This window comes from Coturnix japonica, chromosome Z (genome assembly GCF_054131305.1).
Source record: "Coturnix japonica strain WE chromosome Z, WE-NBRP24, whole genome shotgun sequence".
In the NCBI taxonomy this organism is placed as follows: Eukaryota; Metazoa; Chordata; class Aves; order Galliformes; family Phasianidae; genus Coturnix; species Coturnix japonica.
Genome location: NC_140702.1, coordinates 10,871,607 through 10,885,995, shown reverse-complemented (window position 1 = coordinate 10,885,995; position 14,389 = coordinate 10,871,607). Strand labels below are relative to the sequence as shown.

General features: G+C 37.7%; 1 protein-coding gene across 5 annotated transcripts; it reads right to left on the bottom strand.

The window, feature by feature from the left end:
- Nucleotides 1-851: 851 nt before the first annotated feature.
- C9orf72 (C9orf72-SMCR8 complex subunit) lies at nt 852-13,673 on the bottom strand. 5 transcript variants are annotated; one of them, XM_015849911.3, is made up of 11 exons: nt 13,630-13,673; nt 12,313-12,804; nt 9,277-9,336; nt 8,385-8,480; nt 8,147-8,211; nt 7,492-7,564; nt 5,422-5,538; nt 4,488-4,723; nt 3,957-4,014; nt 3,290-3,399; nt 852-3,207 (listed from the first exon to the last, which is right to left on the bottom strand). In XM_015849911.3, exons 2-11 carry the CDS (start codon nt 12,754-12,756, stop codon nt 3,021-3,023), a joined length of 1,446 nt encoding a protein of 481 aa, XP_015705397.1. In that variant the 5' UTR covers nt 12,757-12,804; nt 13,630-13,673; the 3' UTR covers nt 852-3,020. The 5 variants fall into 5 exon arrangements, with proteins under 5 accessions (XP_015705397.1, XP_015705398.1, XP_085384223.1 ...); XM_015849912.3 differs by having other exon boundaries at nt 12,313-12,791; XM_085528097.1 differs by lacking the exon at nt 13,630-13,673 and adding an exon at nt 9,004-9,182 and having other exon boundaries at nt 12,313-12,507.
- Between the last annotated feature and the right edge of the window lie 716 nt (nt 13,674-14,389).

The window sequence follows — 14,389 nt, the reverse complement described above, 5'->3', positions numbered from 1 at the left end:
GCTTTGGGCAAAGGGCTGAACAACCAGCCACCAGTGGCTGCCCTGTATGGTAACCAAAGATAGACGTTCCTTGTATAACTGCTCATTTATTTCAGTTTCAACTGAAGTCAGACTTAGTCAGTGGTCACTATTAGGATTATGTCCCATTTTCATAATACTTTTTAGTTGTTTGAAACCTCTGGACATTGCTACAAACAGCGTGATGTGATAAGTAACAGGATTACTTCATTTATATCCAGTGAACAACCTGGTAAGGACAGACAGACTGCTATGGAGTATTGCCAGGTGTTGTGCCCATTCAGGAGCCATAACAATTACTGCTTAACCATAACTTCCCAATAGGGAACACCAGGTAGAACTTTTGGCACTAAATTAGTGTGTCATACTGATGGCTCAGGAATAAGAACATTAACAAAGCACCCGTTTTATTCTGGAAGAAAACTAACATTGTGACATACTGATATATAGAAGACTGTAGGAAAAGCTGAGACACTAAAATGCCCTTGGCTCAGTACAGTTGCTCTTAGCAACAACTAAGACATCAGTGTGTTATGAACACTGTTATCATCCTCAAGAGCAGCACCATACCAGACACTGTAAAGAAAAATTACTCTGTCACAGCTGAAGCTGGGACAAGCAGCTACAAAGAGCACAATAACACTATTTGGTACAGCAACATCAGAGGCCCAGTAACTCACAGCTGGTCTCAGTGGAAGCTGACAACTCCTCATCAGAAACAGAGAAACTAGATTTGGAGATTTCTAGAAGCTTGTCATTTTAAAAAGGAGAGCAGTCAGACACCGAGTTGCATCATATGGCTGAACATCAGTGACAGCCTCTATCTCACCAGCTCAGAATGCAGGTATTTTTATTTTAACAAGAAAAAGGTTTCTTCTTTATTTTAAATGATAAACAATAACGATCCCATCAGATACAGACATTCTATTAAAAGAAAAACCAAAACACAACAACAAGCAACAAAGCAGGAATTAAAATAAAAAAATTGGCATAAACTTTAATAGTATTTTTCCTGAGCAAGATTTACAACACAGCATGCAGATGCTTTTAATAACTTACTTCACTATACATTCTGCACTAGTGACAGTTGTGCAATAAAGGTAGTAACTGATATGTTTCCAGCTTTTAGTCATTTCAAAGTGGCAGCATGTTCCATAATCAGAGTTCTGCTGTTAATGGTGTCCATGTGAAGTTTCCAATGCCTGTGAAGCTGAAGTAATTGAATTCAGCAGCGCACTGGAAGCTCTTTAGTCCTCAAACACAAATTCTGCATTAGAATTTTGATAAGAGTTCATGACATCATTTATCACAACCTTAGGCAACAGAGTAAAAACTTATCAACCAGCCTCTTTTCTAATGGATAAACTGGCTGAAAACGCAAGGGGAAATTATAGTGTTAGTAAGGCAAACAGAATGTCAGCACACATAGCTGAAGTCACGTTTCTGACAAGTTCTTTGGGTAAAACACTGAGCTCATATTGCAGGAGTCCAACATACGTGTACAGCACAAAAAGGGCCACGTACTGTAACAAAGGTAACACAGCACAGCTGATTTTTTATTCACAGAAAATGGCACATATTTCTGTTATAGTGAAGGAATGTTACAAACAATTGTAACTAACAAGGCAACAGTACCTTCTCAAATCACACATGTAGCTCCTTTACAGTGAAGAAAGAGCTATGGGGTTACACTAAAATGTGAAACAAACACATTTCTGCTTTGTCCAGAAATAACTTTATCACCACACAGTGCAGATTAATCTCTGCTCTCAATATAACACACCGACCAAACTTGCCCACACTGTCAAAGAATAAGTCTGGTTAACTCGACACTGCAACTTTCACTGTTAATGGAGTTCTAAACTGTGTTATTTTCAAGCAAAGCAAAGATGAATATTTGCTGACTGTGAACTAAGAAGACTGGAAAGATTATTGGCTTGAATTCACTTAGTAAAATGCTAATCACGCAAGCTGAAAGCTGTGCTGATCTCTTTATCGGGATTAATAAACATATTAATCGCAGTGTACAAAGAATTAGTTTTATCTTCCAGCGTGGCTATCACCCTATTGTTCTTTGGAAAGGCCTAATGCTTTAATCTGAATCTTATCATTCTAGCTGCCAACAGACAAAGCAGCCGCTGCAGTTTAGACACAAAGACCGACAATTGCTGTTGAATGACACAAAGTTGTCTGCTCTGTGCTTTGAAAAAGCTCAATAATGCTGGATCACCGAACACTCAACAGCCGGATGGCTCAACAGCCTGTGACAGAATATCCTGGTTGGCATTTACATGCAGAAAGCTGCTTAAATAATGACCCAATTCCAGTGTGCAGGGTGCTACCACTTATGCTAATAGCCAACACATTGCTTGCAGAAACAGCGCTCTAGAGTACATTAAAAAAACAGACAAACAAACACAACAAACAAAAAAACCTAAACAACTAAAAACAGAAAACCAAGTCCTTGACCATTAAAAGCTGTAATGAAGAAGCCAGTTGTCTTTTAAATAGAGATATGGGAAGGTATATCTCAGAATTGTATCATATATAAAAGAATGCTTTAAAAAACTCTTATTTAAAACTCCTGAGCCTCCCCAATTAGAGAGGACATACACAGTGTTTTTTTAATGGAAACACTAAAAATACTGTATTGAACTCATTGCATTGAACTGACACACCTGAAAGATATTTGTATGGAAAGAAAATGAAAACACGTTTCTTTATCCAGTGTATGTTCAAAATTACCTAGGGAGCCCACACAGCAAAGGAACTTCTGATCTTATTTACTTTTACTACTGAAAAAGCACACAGAATAAAATGCATTCATTTAAATCATGCTATGTTGATATCCCCTTCAACAAGACTGCTTCAGACAGACTGTAGTGTTACTCTGTTTCTACTGACCCGCTGTTAACCAGCTCAATGATTGTCACAAGCATGGTGCTCGGGATGACAGATTTCTTTTAGTGCCATGCAATATTACACATTAACTGTGGAGAATTTTAAAATGTCATTAGCATATCACGCTCTTGCATGCTGATGTAGAATGGCCTCCCAAAGATGAAGGAGTGTAGACCAGGTTTAATCTTCTCAGCCAAAGCCATTATTATGTTAAGATCGCCCTCTGCTGTTAGGTCGAGATCTATCTTTAAGCTATGAAGAGATTTAAAAGGCTTTTTTCCTTTCTGCCTGCAAGAAAATAAAAAGAAGCTTTGCACAGAAGAACAAAATAAGTTTCTCGATGCCTGCTTTCTATTATCTGTTCACTTACGTGTCATCCTCTATGTACTTTATTAAAGTTAAGGCTTTCCTGTGAAGGACTAGCAGAAACTGTGCAAGGAATGTACTCCTCAGAGACAAGCCAGGTTTCAGATGAAAGATCTGTTAAAAATTATATGAGAAAATTAGCTGGATGTAGAAATTCAAGAATCATTTTATCAACATCAAATATCGCACCATAACAGCAGATTTGTAGGCACACTGAAGATTCTTACTCTTGTTGTACAGATGCAATAAATTAAGCTGTTTTACAATTCTATTCAGGTGAAGTATTATTTTAGCTTTAAAAATGGTCTGAAGTGAATCTCAGTCTGGTAGGTTTTTTTGTCTTTTGTTTTTTTCAATAGTGTAAACACAGCTGCAGAATAATAGAAAACATACTTTGCTTTTCATACATAATAAGGAGTTTTGGTATTATATGAATACTACAAATAACAAAACAGTGTATTTTTGTTAATCACATGTACTACCAGGCATGCATTTGAAATGGTCAGGTCTTGATGCCTTCTGCAATATGCAGAAAAACATCACAGTGTTAATTGGGACAGCAACTGTGATTGAAAAAAGAGGTACCATACCAGCATAAGTTAAACCAACACCATGATAAATTGATACTAGATGTTAAAGTACAGTTCTTTAGCTCCTGAAGCAATTATTACCTGATCCAGGAAGGCTTTTACAAATGTGTCTCGATGCAGGATATCTTGAAAAACATTTCTAAGGGGGAAAAAAAAAAATAGTATAACGTGGTACAACCATGAGAAGACAGTAAATGTTCAGCAGTGGTGCACAGTAATACCATTACAATTTACAAGCTGGCAGAAATGTAAAGTGTATTAAAAATTTTAGTGAATTATAATCCTGTTACTGAAAGGTAGCACTTCCAGGAGAAATATGCTAAACCCAGAAAAGCCACTGAGCTTTATCAAATACACTTAGCTCTGGCATATCCCTATTTAAAACGGGCAATAATATTAACATAACACCATCAGAAATATCACAGAATTTCAGTAACGCTTAATGCAACAAAAGGTCTGAGAGAGCTGGTAAATTCTGCAAAACAAATTCAATTACCAATTGCTTCTTAGAAGCAAAAAATCCTCCTGTTCTGTATTAGAAAGTACGCTTTACGCTTTACTACCTCATCTCAAATCAAGCGACTTTAAGAAGTGTGAGAGCAGAGTACGTACAAATCAGGTGTGAAACTCTCATCTGTGTGGATAATAGGATCTTGAGACATTTCTTCATCTGAATTAGCTCTCCAAAATGCTGTCAGCTCAGACCTCATATACCGCCGTTGGTTGTAGATGTGTTCATGACAGGGGGGCATCTGCTTCACTGTGTTGACATCTACATCTATATGTGTAGTAGGGTATGGAGCATACATTACTTGACGGAAGGGCAACACAAAACTTCCTGTTGCATCCTGGATTTTTTTTGGGGAAAAAAAAAGAGTTGTCTTTAATTTTTTTTTAAAAAGCTATATTGCAACAAAACAATATGAAAATATCAATCCAATCTTTTCAATTCCATCTCTTTACACATATTTTGTTTGAGAGAAACAATAGTTGTAGTCAGTAAAATATTCTCAACACTGCGCAATTCCCTTAATGTAACAGTGAAAGTCTGGAGGTAAGTTGTGCATTACATGTATCACCTGGTTCCTGAACTCATCAACATTATAGTATTACACTTACTTGTCAGATTTAGACTGCTCTTCAGAGCAAAGAGCATTACCCTTCTACTTGCCCTCAATAATTGCTATAGCTCTTTTAAAATACTTGGAAACTGTAGTATTGACATAAGACAGTTCTCTTTTGGTTTTGTATCGTTTTTGGGATTCTAGTCCCAAGCAGGCAAAAGATTGTTACTCTTGTACCTTGAGCAACCGGAGTGATTCTCAGTGACACACAACAAAAGAAATTCCTGGGTCATAAAAAGACTGGCTAGGAATTGTAACGTCAAATAAGCCCTAAATAAGCATCAAGAAGAACTCAAGGGAAAATGACAAATTTCTTTGAACATGGATGTGTGTATAAATTTGCCTACATTTCTTATGTGCATACATGCACTGAAGAATGTTCTAAAACCATACAGGAACAGAACTCTCTTAAGTATACTTACTTTGAGTAAACCTTGAACAAAAAGCCCTGACTCGTACTTGAAAGAAGACTCACTTCTACAGAGTCTGGAACACTTCCGCTCCGATGGTGTAAGGAACAGGCACAATGTTCTCACAATCTGCATTGCAAAGAACAGTTTTGAAAAACAAGAAAATTCCAGGAATTAACTGATCTGCACATGCGATTTCTGACTTAAACCTGTTGACAAGAAAAGACAAAACCTGAGTGACATCAGAGAACAGTTACATGTTTAAATAATTAAGATGCAAGCCATGGAAATCCAACTTCCTGTCAAATGGAGAAGAATTTTGGCAACTTCTTTTTTAGCCAGCTAAACAGAAGAAATAACTTTTGTTATGCTTCTTCCTATTACAAAAACATGAGTTTCTGTAATTATTCTCTAGCCTTTTAAACCACTTATTTTATTCATTCCATAGTGGAATGTCAGCCATTGTTTCTAATTAGGCCCATTCAATTTTATAAGCATCCACACTTATTTCCTCATTAATTTCCTTAAACTCTCCATTAAAAGCAACAAAGACACTTAATTACTTCAAGCTCCTACACTGCAACAGCTGCAAGCAATCATCTCCAAACACAAACACATATTTCTGACAGAGTCAAACATACATGTTTGGATGAATGCAAGGTGCAGTAGGTGTTTGTTTGTTTGTTTTGCATTAAAGAAAGCTAAGGTGTATCACTAAGAAAGCAATTATGTTGGAACACAACACCATAACACAATGAGCACGCTACTGATAAGGATTCATGTAAGATGTATGGAATTCATTTTCCCTGGATAGATCATGAGACTCACATTTTTACACAGTCTTCTTTATTTTTCCCCAAAGCAGCCAGCTTATCAACATACACAACAATAACCATTCAGATCTCGAAGCCTCCTTATTAATTACTATGCTATCTTAGCCATGTGTAAAACTTACATCTCTGAAACAAAGTGTGCTGTTTGATTTTGTGAAGTACATTCTCTAAGAAAACAGCAATTTCTTCATAATTTGCCTCTGAATATCCTGACTGAAAACTGACTTCAGTGGTTTTATTAGAGGAGATGGTTGTCTTATAGCCTAATTAAAAGCAAGTCAAAGGCAAATCTTTCTGAACAAAACCCACACACATTACAGTAACCTGTAAAGAAATACGCTTTAAGAAATACTTAAATGAACTGCAAACAGAAGAGTATCTCCTCCAGCAATTGATTTCAATTTATCTGAAAGAATCAATTTGGTATAATCAAAAAGCTGTGTACAAAAAGGTACCTGAGGAATTCTACATAAGGAAAACATCTTCATTTGTTTTTTCCTTCACATACTCATTAAGCTTAAAGTGAACACCAAGAAACCCTCATATACACAAAAACATTAGAGAAAAAGCAGTTCAAGTTATAATTTCAAGTTGGTTCAAATTATTTGATAACAGGCTTACAAGAGAGTTAAGAATAACAACAACTTAGGAAAAAGCACGTCTACCAGAAAAACATTTATTTTCTTATTCTGGAATGACTGCTTCCAAAAGTGATCTTTTATTCCTACACAGACCATAGTGATACTTACACATTTCACACTTCTCCATTCAGAGGTACTGCTGGAAATACGGTTTAAGATCCCAGTAATCTTGCCTGTTTTAATGTGTGTGTAAGTATGGATGCAATAGCTTTGAAGTCCCAGAAAGCGCAAGCAGTTCATTATGATGAAGCACATTTGTTCCCCACAACAAGCAAAATTATGCAGATAATCATTTCTTATACAATATTCACTGACTTTGCTAACTGCAGCAAATCAGCTGCTACTTATTCAGATTGTACAATTTAGGTAGCAAAATTATTTTAGATGTGTAGCATCAAATAAATTACAGTCACTCATTTTCTTATAGTTCCCAGAATACAACTGACAAGGCAATTTTTAGGCAAAATTATAAACAGTAAGATAACCAATCAACCAAAAACATTCTCTCTTCCTTCCACAAGTATGCTTATACACAAACCTTGTTTCAATAACATGCTAACACTACTGACAATCAGCATTTAAGATTCATTTATTAGAAGGTATATTACCTTATTAACTTTTTCCGCACTGCTTCCTACAACCACAGAACAACCACAGGTCTGCAGATGTGAGCTAATTGCACTGGAAATAAAAATAGATACACAGTTCTATTAAACACCTCTAATTTATATGGACAATAGCAACTACATCTGGACTCTGAAATCCTAGAGGTGGGCTTTATACTGGACCGGATACTATTTATCTTACCAATTTTCTTTTAAAGGGTTAGGCTTAAGGCCACCTGATTTCCTCCTTAGGGGCAGAAACAGATGTTTAGTTTCATTTGGAGGTTACTAAAAAAGCGTGACTTTATTTTCACAATTCTTGGTTTTTATTGTTTGTTTGTTTGTTTTGGCAGGGGGTGTCTTATATAAAGACATAAGCCCATGACTTATATACTCACAGACTTTAAGTATCAAGAAAAACTGGATTTCATATGGATTCTATTATCAAGCAAATGACTCCGTGACAATGTTAAGAGAGCTGCAGCTGTTAGCCCAGAGCCATTATTTTAAGAAGAAAACAAGCTTTATAGCATTAGGTAGAATAAAATCTGAAGAAGTCGAACAGCTAATACCTATTCATATGCCAATACAGATTTACATATACACACTTAAGTTTATTCCATTTCACTACAGCATAAATCAGAATTGAAATTCATACTTGAGAAGAAAGCCTTCATGACAGCTATCCCCAATGTCATCATCATTCAGTACTGTGTCACTGATCTGAAAATCAGAGGAATAAGAACAAAGATTAAAAAAAAGATGTACATCTCAGAATTTAGGACAACTTCAAGGGTACAGAAATTTATGACACGTTTATTTTTCTTCCAGAGAGTACCAAATTATACTGGCAAAATCATTTTCTAATTCAGAATGTAAAGAAAATAGGAACTTACATCTATTTCTTCCGGAACACTGTGTGATTTCATAGATGAAAGGAGCTCCATTACAGGAATAACTTCTCCTGTTAGCATTGGAATGATACTCTGGCCCTGTGCAGTAAATAAAACACTTGAAGTGCATTATAAGAAGTTACTAACAACCTAAATATGCAAAACACATTTAACTTCCTATTGTCTGAAAGTGTAGTTATCAGTGTCAACTGATCCACAGACTTCTTCGGCATTGCTCATCATCAATTATGAACAGGAAACATGTATTCACTTTTCAGCATCAAGTCTAAAATTACGTTTCTAGGGTGTTTGTTTGACTAACATAGGGTATATTTGTAATAAGATAATCTGAGCATACCGTGCTACATGCAATTATTGTTAAACATTATAGATCGAAAGTCTTTCAGTAACAATGGAAGGAAAACAAAAACAGGCTACTAACATACAAAACTATATCATCTTTCATAAGAAAACTGAAGCAACAATTCCATGTTTAGCATCAGAAACACTATTATACACTATGCCTCCTACAGCATTCCAACATGACATACTGTGTACATCTGTCACTTGAAGAGGTAACAACCTTTATATGAGGAGAGCATATACCCATGGAAGCTACTACCTTTACAAAGCTTCAAGTTCAAGCAAATGACTTCCCCTTTCTGAAAGGTAATGTTCTTCATAGATTTCCACTTCATATATTCCTTCATTTTTTTCCCACAGCTTCCAACATTCTGTCTTCAGAAAGGATGTCTTTTGTGCTTGTCAGGTCACCAGCCAGTCCAAAGTATCTTCTTGGATCTCAAAAATAGAAGCAGCACCAACTTCTAATATCACCAGGTCCAGTCAAAAGTTTTGTGGTCGTGTGCCATATGCATCTACCAGACAGTCTTACCTGATCCTCCATTCTCTCCGTGCCTTCCAAGACAATCTTCTGGAAATGCTCTTGCCTCTCCTGAGCAAGAGAAGCAGTTAAATATAAATGCTCTGGTACTTGTTCATATACGTATGCACACAACAGTCATATGGCACAATTTCTTGCCTGCGGAGTCATGCTTTCGAAGTTCAAGTCTTTTTCTTTTACAGTGCTGACATTAGTAGGAAGTGACATCATTTTAAACAGATCAATGTTCTGTGCTCCAACCCCCACCAAACCCCTCACATGCTTGGGCAGGAGTAGCAGATAATGGAGGGTGTGATGACAATGATAAACATTTTCTTCATTAAAGATCAAGAAAATGCCAAATGATCAGAACATGGTGCAGAACTACATGAATGTCAGATGGGTCAGGTAGAGATTGATGGTCCCCGATGCAATAAGAGAAGAATGAGATTTCCCAAATAAGGAAAGCAATGTTTGAGGAAGTTAGGAACACCAAACTTTTTTTTTTCCACATCTTGAGACACTGACAGGTCTTCAAAACATTGTCTGTTGACCAAGTACAGGAGACACAAAGCCTCAAGCTACACAAAATACACTGTACAAAAGACTGGACAAAGTCCTCAACAGACTCATCAGCAGCTGAGCCTCAATCCCAGGTGCAACCAATACAGCATGCACGAGAGAGGAAAAATAATAATACAAGTATCTTTTAGTATATTCTTAGACATTGTTGCCTTTTTAGTGGTTACTTTCAGTCTCCTGGGACTGATCTGCTTGGAGTTGACCAAGCTCAGATAGAAGAGGCACAATGTTTTTCAAATAGATGAACAGGTGACAAACTGCAGCAAATTACTCTAAAACAGATGTAAAACCTGTCTGACCACCTGAGAGAAGCATCCGTGGAAAGTAATACTGGAACTAAGCAGTTTCCTTTGGGGGCATCGTGACATTCACTTTGACTTGAGATGGTGAAATATGGTATATTCAGTACTGACGATGCTTTGCTTCAAAAGAAGTCAGCTTCATGAACTGCAGGCTGATCAAACCTTAGCCACTTCTTTCTAGAACTGTAACTGCTACAATCATTAGACAAACTTCCAGAGCACAAAATTCAGGCAAATGTAAGTTTTCAGTTCCCATAGAGAAGACTTGCTTGAAGTTGCTTGCCTTTGCCAGTATGAATGTTGTTCCATGGCCTTCCTGGACTTTGAGTTCAGAAGGTTTCTTCTCTTCTGCAAGTCTGTCTGGAGCTGCTGAGTGTCTCTACAGAGAGCTCATGAGAAGTGGAAACCACCACATCTATTAGAAATGACAGAGCAGATATACAGTACCTTTCACATACCACTTAAATTGTTCTTTTAGTAGCCTTATTTGCTGAACTACCCCTAAACAAGGAACTACAGTCATAAGGCCTGGTTTTATTCTACACTGTAACTCTACAGTTTAACTCTACAGTTTTAATGTGCTATTTTCATCTTCTAGTTAAAAACTGCAGGTGCAGATATACGCGGGCTTATTTTTCTTCTCCTCCAAAGAAAAAAAAAAAAAAGGAAAAAAAGAAAAGAAGAATAAGAATAAAGAAATAAAAGAGACACAAAAGTGCCATTTTTAGAATCTTTTTCTATCTTTGCTGACTTAATTGGTGAGCTACTTCAAGATCATCTGAAAAAGAACTACAAACATCAGGACTAACTTCATAGGAAACTAGTGGAAAACATTCTGTCATTCCTAAAGCCACCTGAGGCCATTCCGAGTGAGGGTTACAGATCAGTGTCCAAAAAGAGGGAAGATGTGAAGTAGTTACAAAGGACCGACAATTCTTATCTGACCACTCTCCATTATCTGACCACTCAACCATTACAAGTTGATAGGGAAGACACTAAACGACAAGAAGAGGAATGTAATCAAGAACAGAAGATAGTAATTTTGATACAAGCTGAAGTTTAGCAGAAGAAAAGGCTTTTAGGAATAAAATAAATGTGCTCCTACTCTACCAAAAACAAAGGCTTAAATCCTGTCCTTCCTCTGAAAAATAAAACTCATGTTATCAAGGGTAGATGTGAAGGAAGACACTGCCGGCCACCATTAGGCAATACAGCAAGAAGCAATGGAAGTTGTTAGTCTAATAAAAAGGAAATGACAATGCAGAAATTAATGTCAGCTGCTTATTTTGGGGCTCTAAATTAGTTCAGATTAGAGCAGCTAAAAAGGAAGTTTTAAATATGTTTATTAGAGGCCTCAAAACAGAAGAGGAACAAACATTATTAGACAACACATCACCACACACAGTACAACTGACATGCAACATACTGCTCTAAGACAACTTGTACTCCATGAAGACAACAGAGATCCTTTTTTTGGTTTTAGTTTTTATTATTAGAATGTTATTTATTTTTAACAAAAAAATACATAAACAGTTTTCACTTAATAACCATCATGCACCAAAAGGTAAGGGCTGCAATTCTTAAAATAAAAGAAGTATTTTAACTTTCCTTTTTTTTTCAGATTCCAAAAGTACTAATAATTGGAATAAATTATGTATATTAGCTTTGTAAAATTTAACACCTACTGAACCCCTTGAAACCCTTTTTGAGAAGTAGAACTGAATACACACGTAGAATGGCATTAATTCCATCAATTGTCTTCTTTAGATCTCAAAGATTAAAAAAAAAAAAAGATTTGGAACAGCAAATTTATAATTCTACCTGGTTTAAATACAACAATTAACAGAGTTAAAAGCAATGACTAAAATCAAATTCAGAGAGATAACAAGTTGCTCAGGACAGCCAATTTAACCCGATAGCTTAATATGCTTGTGTATGCATAAATAATACAATGCGGCCACAAAGGTCAAATCAGAAAGATAAAAATCGTATCCTCAAATTTAGTGCCACATGGATAAAATCTTACTTTCAAAATTCTGTGTTTTTACAGAAATCAGCATTCTCTGAATTTTTTGTGCACGGACAGCCACATAACAGGTGTCACAAAACAGCTCTGCTAAAGACAACTAGAACAACTGCTTTTAGTAATGAGCAATAAACCTACCTTATGCATCCATATTCTTCCTTTCCTTATAATATGCGTTAACCTATCCACGCACACTCTGTGAAGAGGTAGGTAGAAGGCAAGCTCACTTTGTGGAAGTATAATTGATAGTCCATATGTGCTTCTGTCTCCATTCCAGTTTCCATCAAAGATTAACGACACAATAATTACCCTTTTCTCTGCCAAGACAAAGAACTTCACATCTATTGCACCACTTTCTGCGTTCCGAAGTATTTCTCCATTCAGGGTGTGGTTAGCAAGAAAAGTTATTTCACCATCACTGAGAAGTACCTGATCTGTCTTTGGGGCCCAGATGTGCCTCACTCGGGGGCCAAGGATATTGTCCCAGTATGCAAAAGTGGCAGCTAATAAAGGCGATTCTCCATTCATAGAGATCTCTGTTTTAGCAACTGCAGGAGATGGTGGTGGACAAAGAGCTGACATGGTTGCTTCTTCTCTTGTAAATCAGCTAACATTACCTAAAATACAGAACTTTTTAGGGAAAAAAAAAAGGGGCTGTGATCATCATTACAACATCTTGGTTTGTTTCCAAATAAAACTTTAAGAGACAGCTCTGGCTTCTACACCCGAGATACCACTGAAAGCTTCATTTCAAGAAGGAAGCTCATAATGTATATATCTTCCTTATAATGCTGTGGCACACTTATAGATGCGAGTCAAAGAGACCTCTAATAGCCTCTACTCACCATACAAGTATGATGAGTAATAACTGCTGTAAGAGAACTGACGTATGGCAAGCACTGTCACAAAAAGGGGGCTTAGCAGTGGCTGGGGTACAAGCTGAACCCCCAAGCAGCATATATAGAATAGAACAGAACAGAACAGAACAGAACAGAATAGAATAGAATAGAATAGCAGCAATGCAAAGTGCTTTGCGTTCCTCGGAGACAAACCACGACACCAACCCCCAGCAGTTCCCAACCCCAATCTGCAGTCGCTGTGATGACACCACACAGTTCCACCTTCCTTGCAAGTCACAGCAACAAACACAGAACTCAAATTAGCGCCGGCACGAGTGTCTGTAAAAGCCCAAAGGCGCTGATGGGGGCCCAGAGCCCTATGGACACCTATCGCCACAGCCAGGCGATACAGAGCCCCCCTCACAACCGCAACCCGCTGCGGGCCGCGCCGCCCGACTCCACACACCGATAAGCGCTATTTTACACTTCGGAAAGGTCCCACACCCTGTGTAGCTGAGCTTCCACGTCTGCCTAATCCACCTGCTCTCCCTTAGCGAGGGGAAAGACACAGCGACCGAGCGACCCACCGACCTCCATACCCACCGCCCGGCCTCACCTCAGAGCCCGGCAGCCATGCGCCTTAGCCGCCCGCGCAGCCTCAGCCCCAGCGCTGCGCATGCGCGGCAACGCCGCTCGCTGTGTAAACGGCGGCCTGTGTGTGAGGAGGATAAATGCGAAGGGAGTGTGGGTTTATGTCAGTAAAATATCACGGATTTTTGCGTTAGATATGTGATATTATTGTATCTGTTCACCAGTAGAAGCTGCTTTGAGGATTCTGGGTGTTGACCTTTGTTTCTTTTTCTTCCAATTTTTAGTATTTTCTCCAGTCAGAGAGTAACAATCCCATTGCATCATGAGATTAATAATAACACTGCAGGTGTGTTTTGTGGATGCATCGTAGAAATAGAGACAGGCTGCAATGAAGTGGGATTTTAATGCCAACCTAACGCTGTACATCTGCAAATAAATTAATTAGAATGTGGGAGGCAGGAGGTGAAAATGAGCTCTGGCTCTGAGCACAAGAAAAAAATTACATTTCAATGTTATTTATGTTTCCAGAAGGAAGTCCTGAATCGTTATCATGAGTGTTGCTGTATTTTAAGATAAGGTGGTGTGCTAGCTAAAAGGGAATGAAACAAAATGGAAGAATCCAGCTATTCAGCCTGGTTAAGATCATGGGAGCACAGAGATGCGAGGATTATAAGGTATTCTGTTGCTATCATGTCATGCTGGAGTCACTCATGCACTCAGGCCAATGCAAGTCTGCACTGCTGTACTGGTCTTGATGAAAGCAAATTGCACAGTAAAAAAGGTAA

Coding starts and splice junctions, on each gene's coding strand:
- C9orf72 (XM_015849911.3), bottom strand. CDS start 12,756: ATGTCAGCTCTTTGTCCACCACCATCTCCTGCAGTTGCTAAAACAGAG. Junction 8,481..9,276: donor CGGAGAGAATGGAGGATCAG/GTAAGACTGTCT, acceptor TTTACTGCACAG/GGCCAGAGTATCATTCCAAT. Junction 4,724..5,421: donor TTGTTCAAGGTTTACTCAAA/GTAAGTATACTT, acceptor AAAAAAATCCAG/GATGCAACAGGAAGTTTTGT.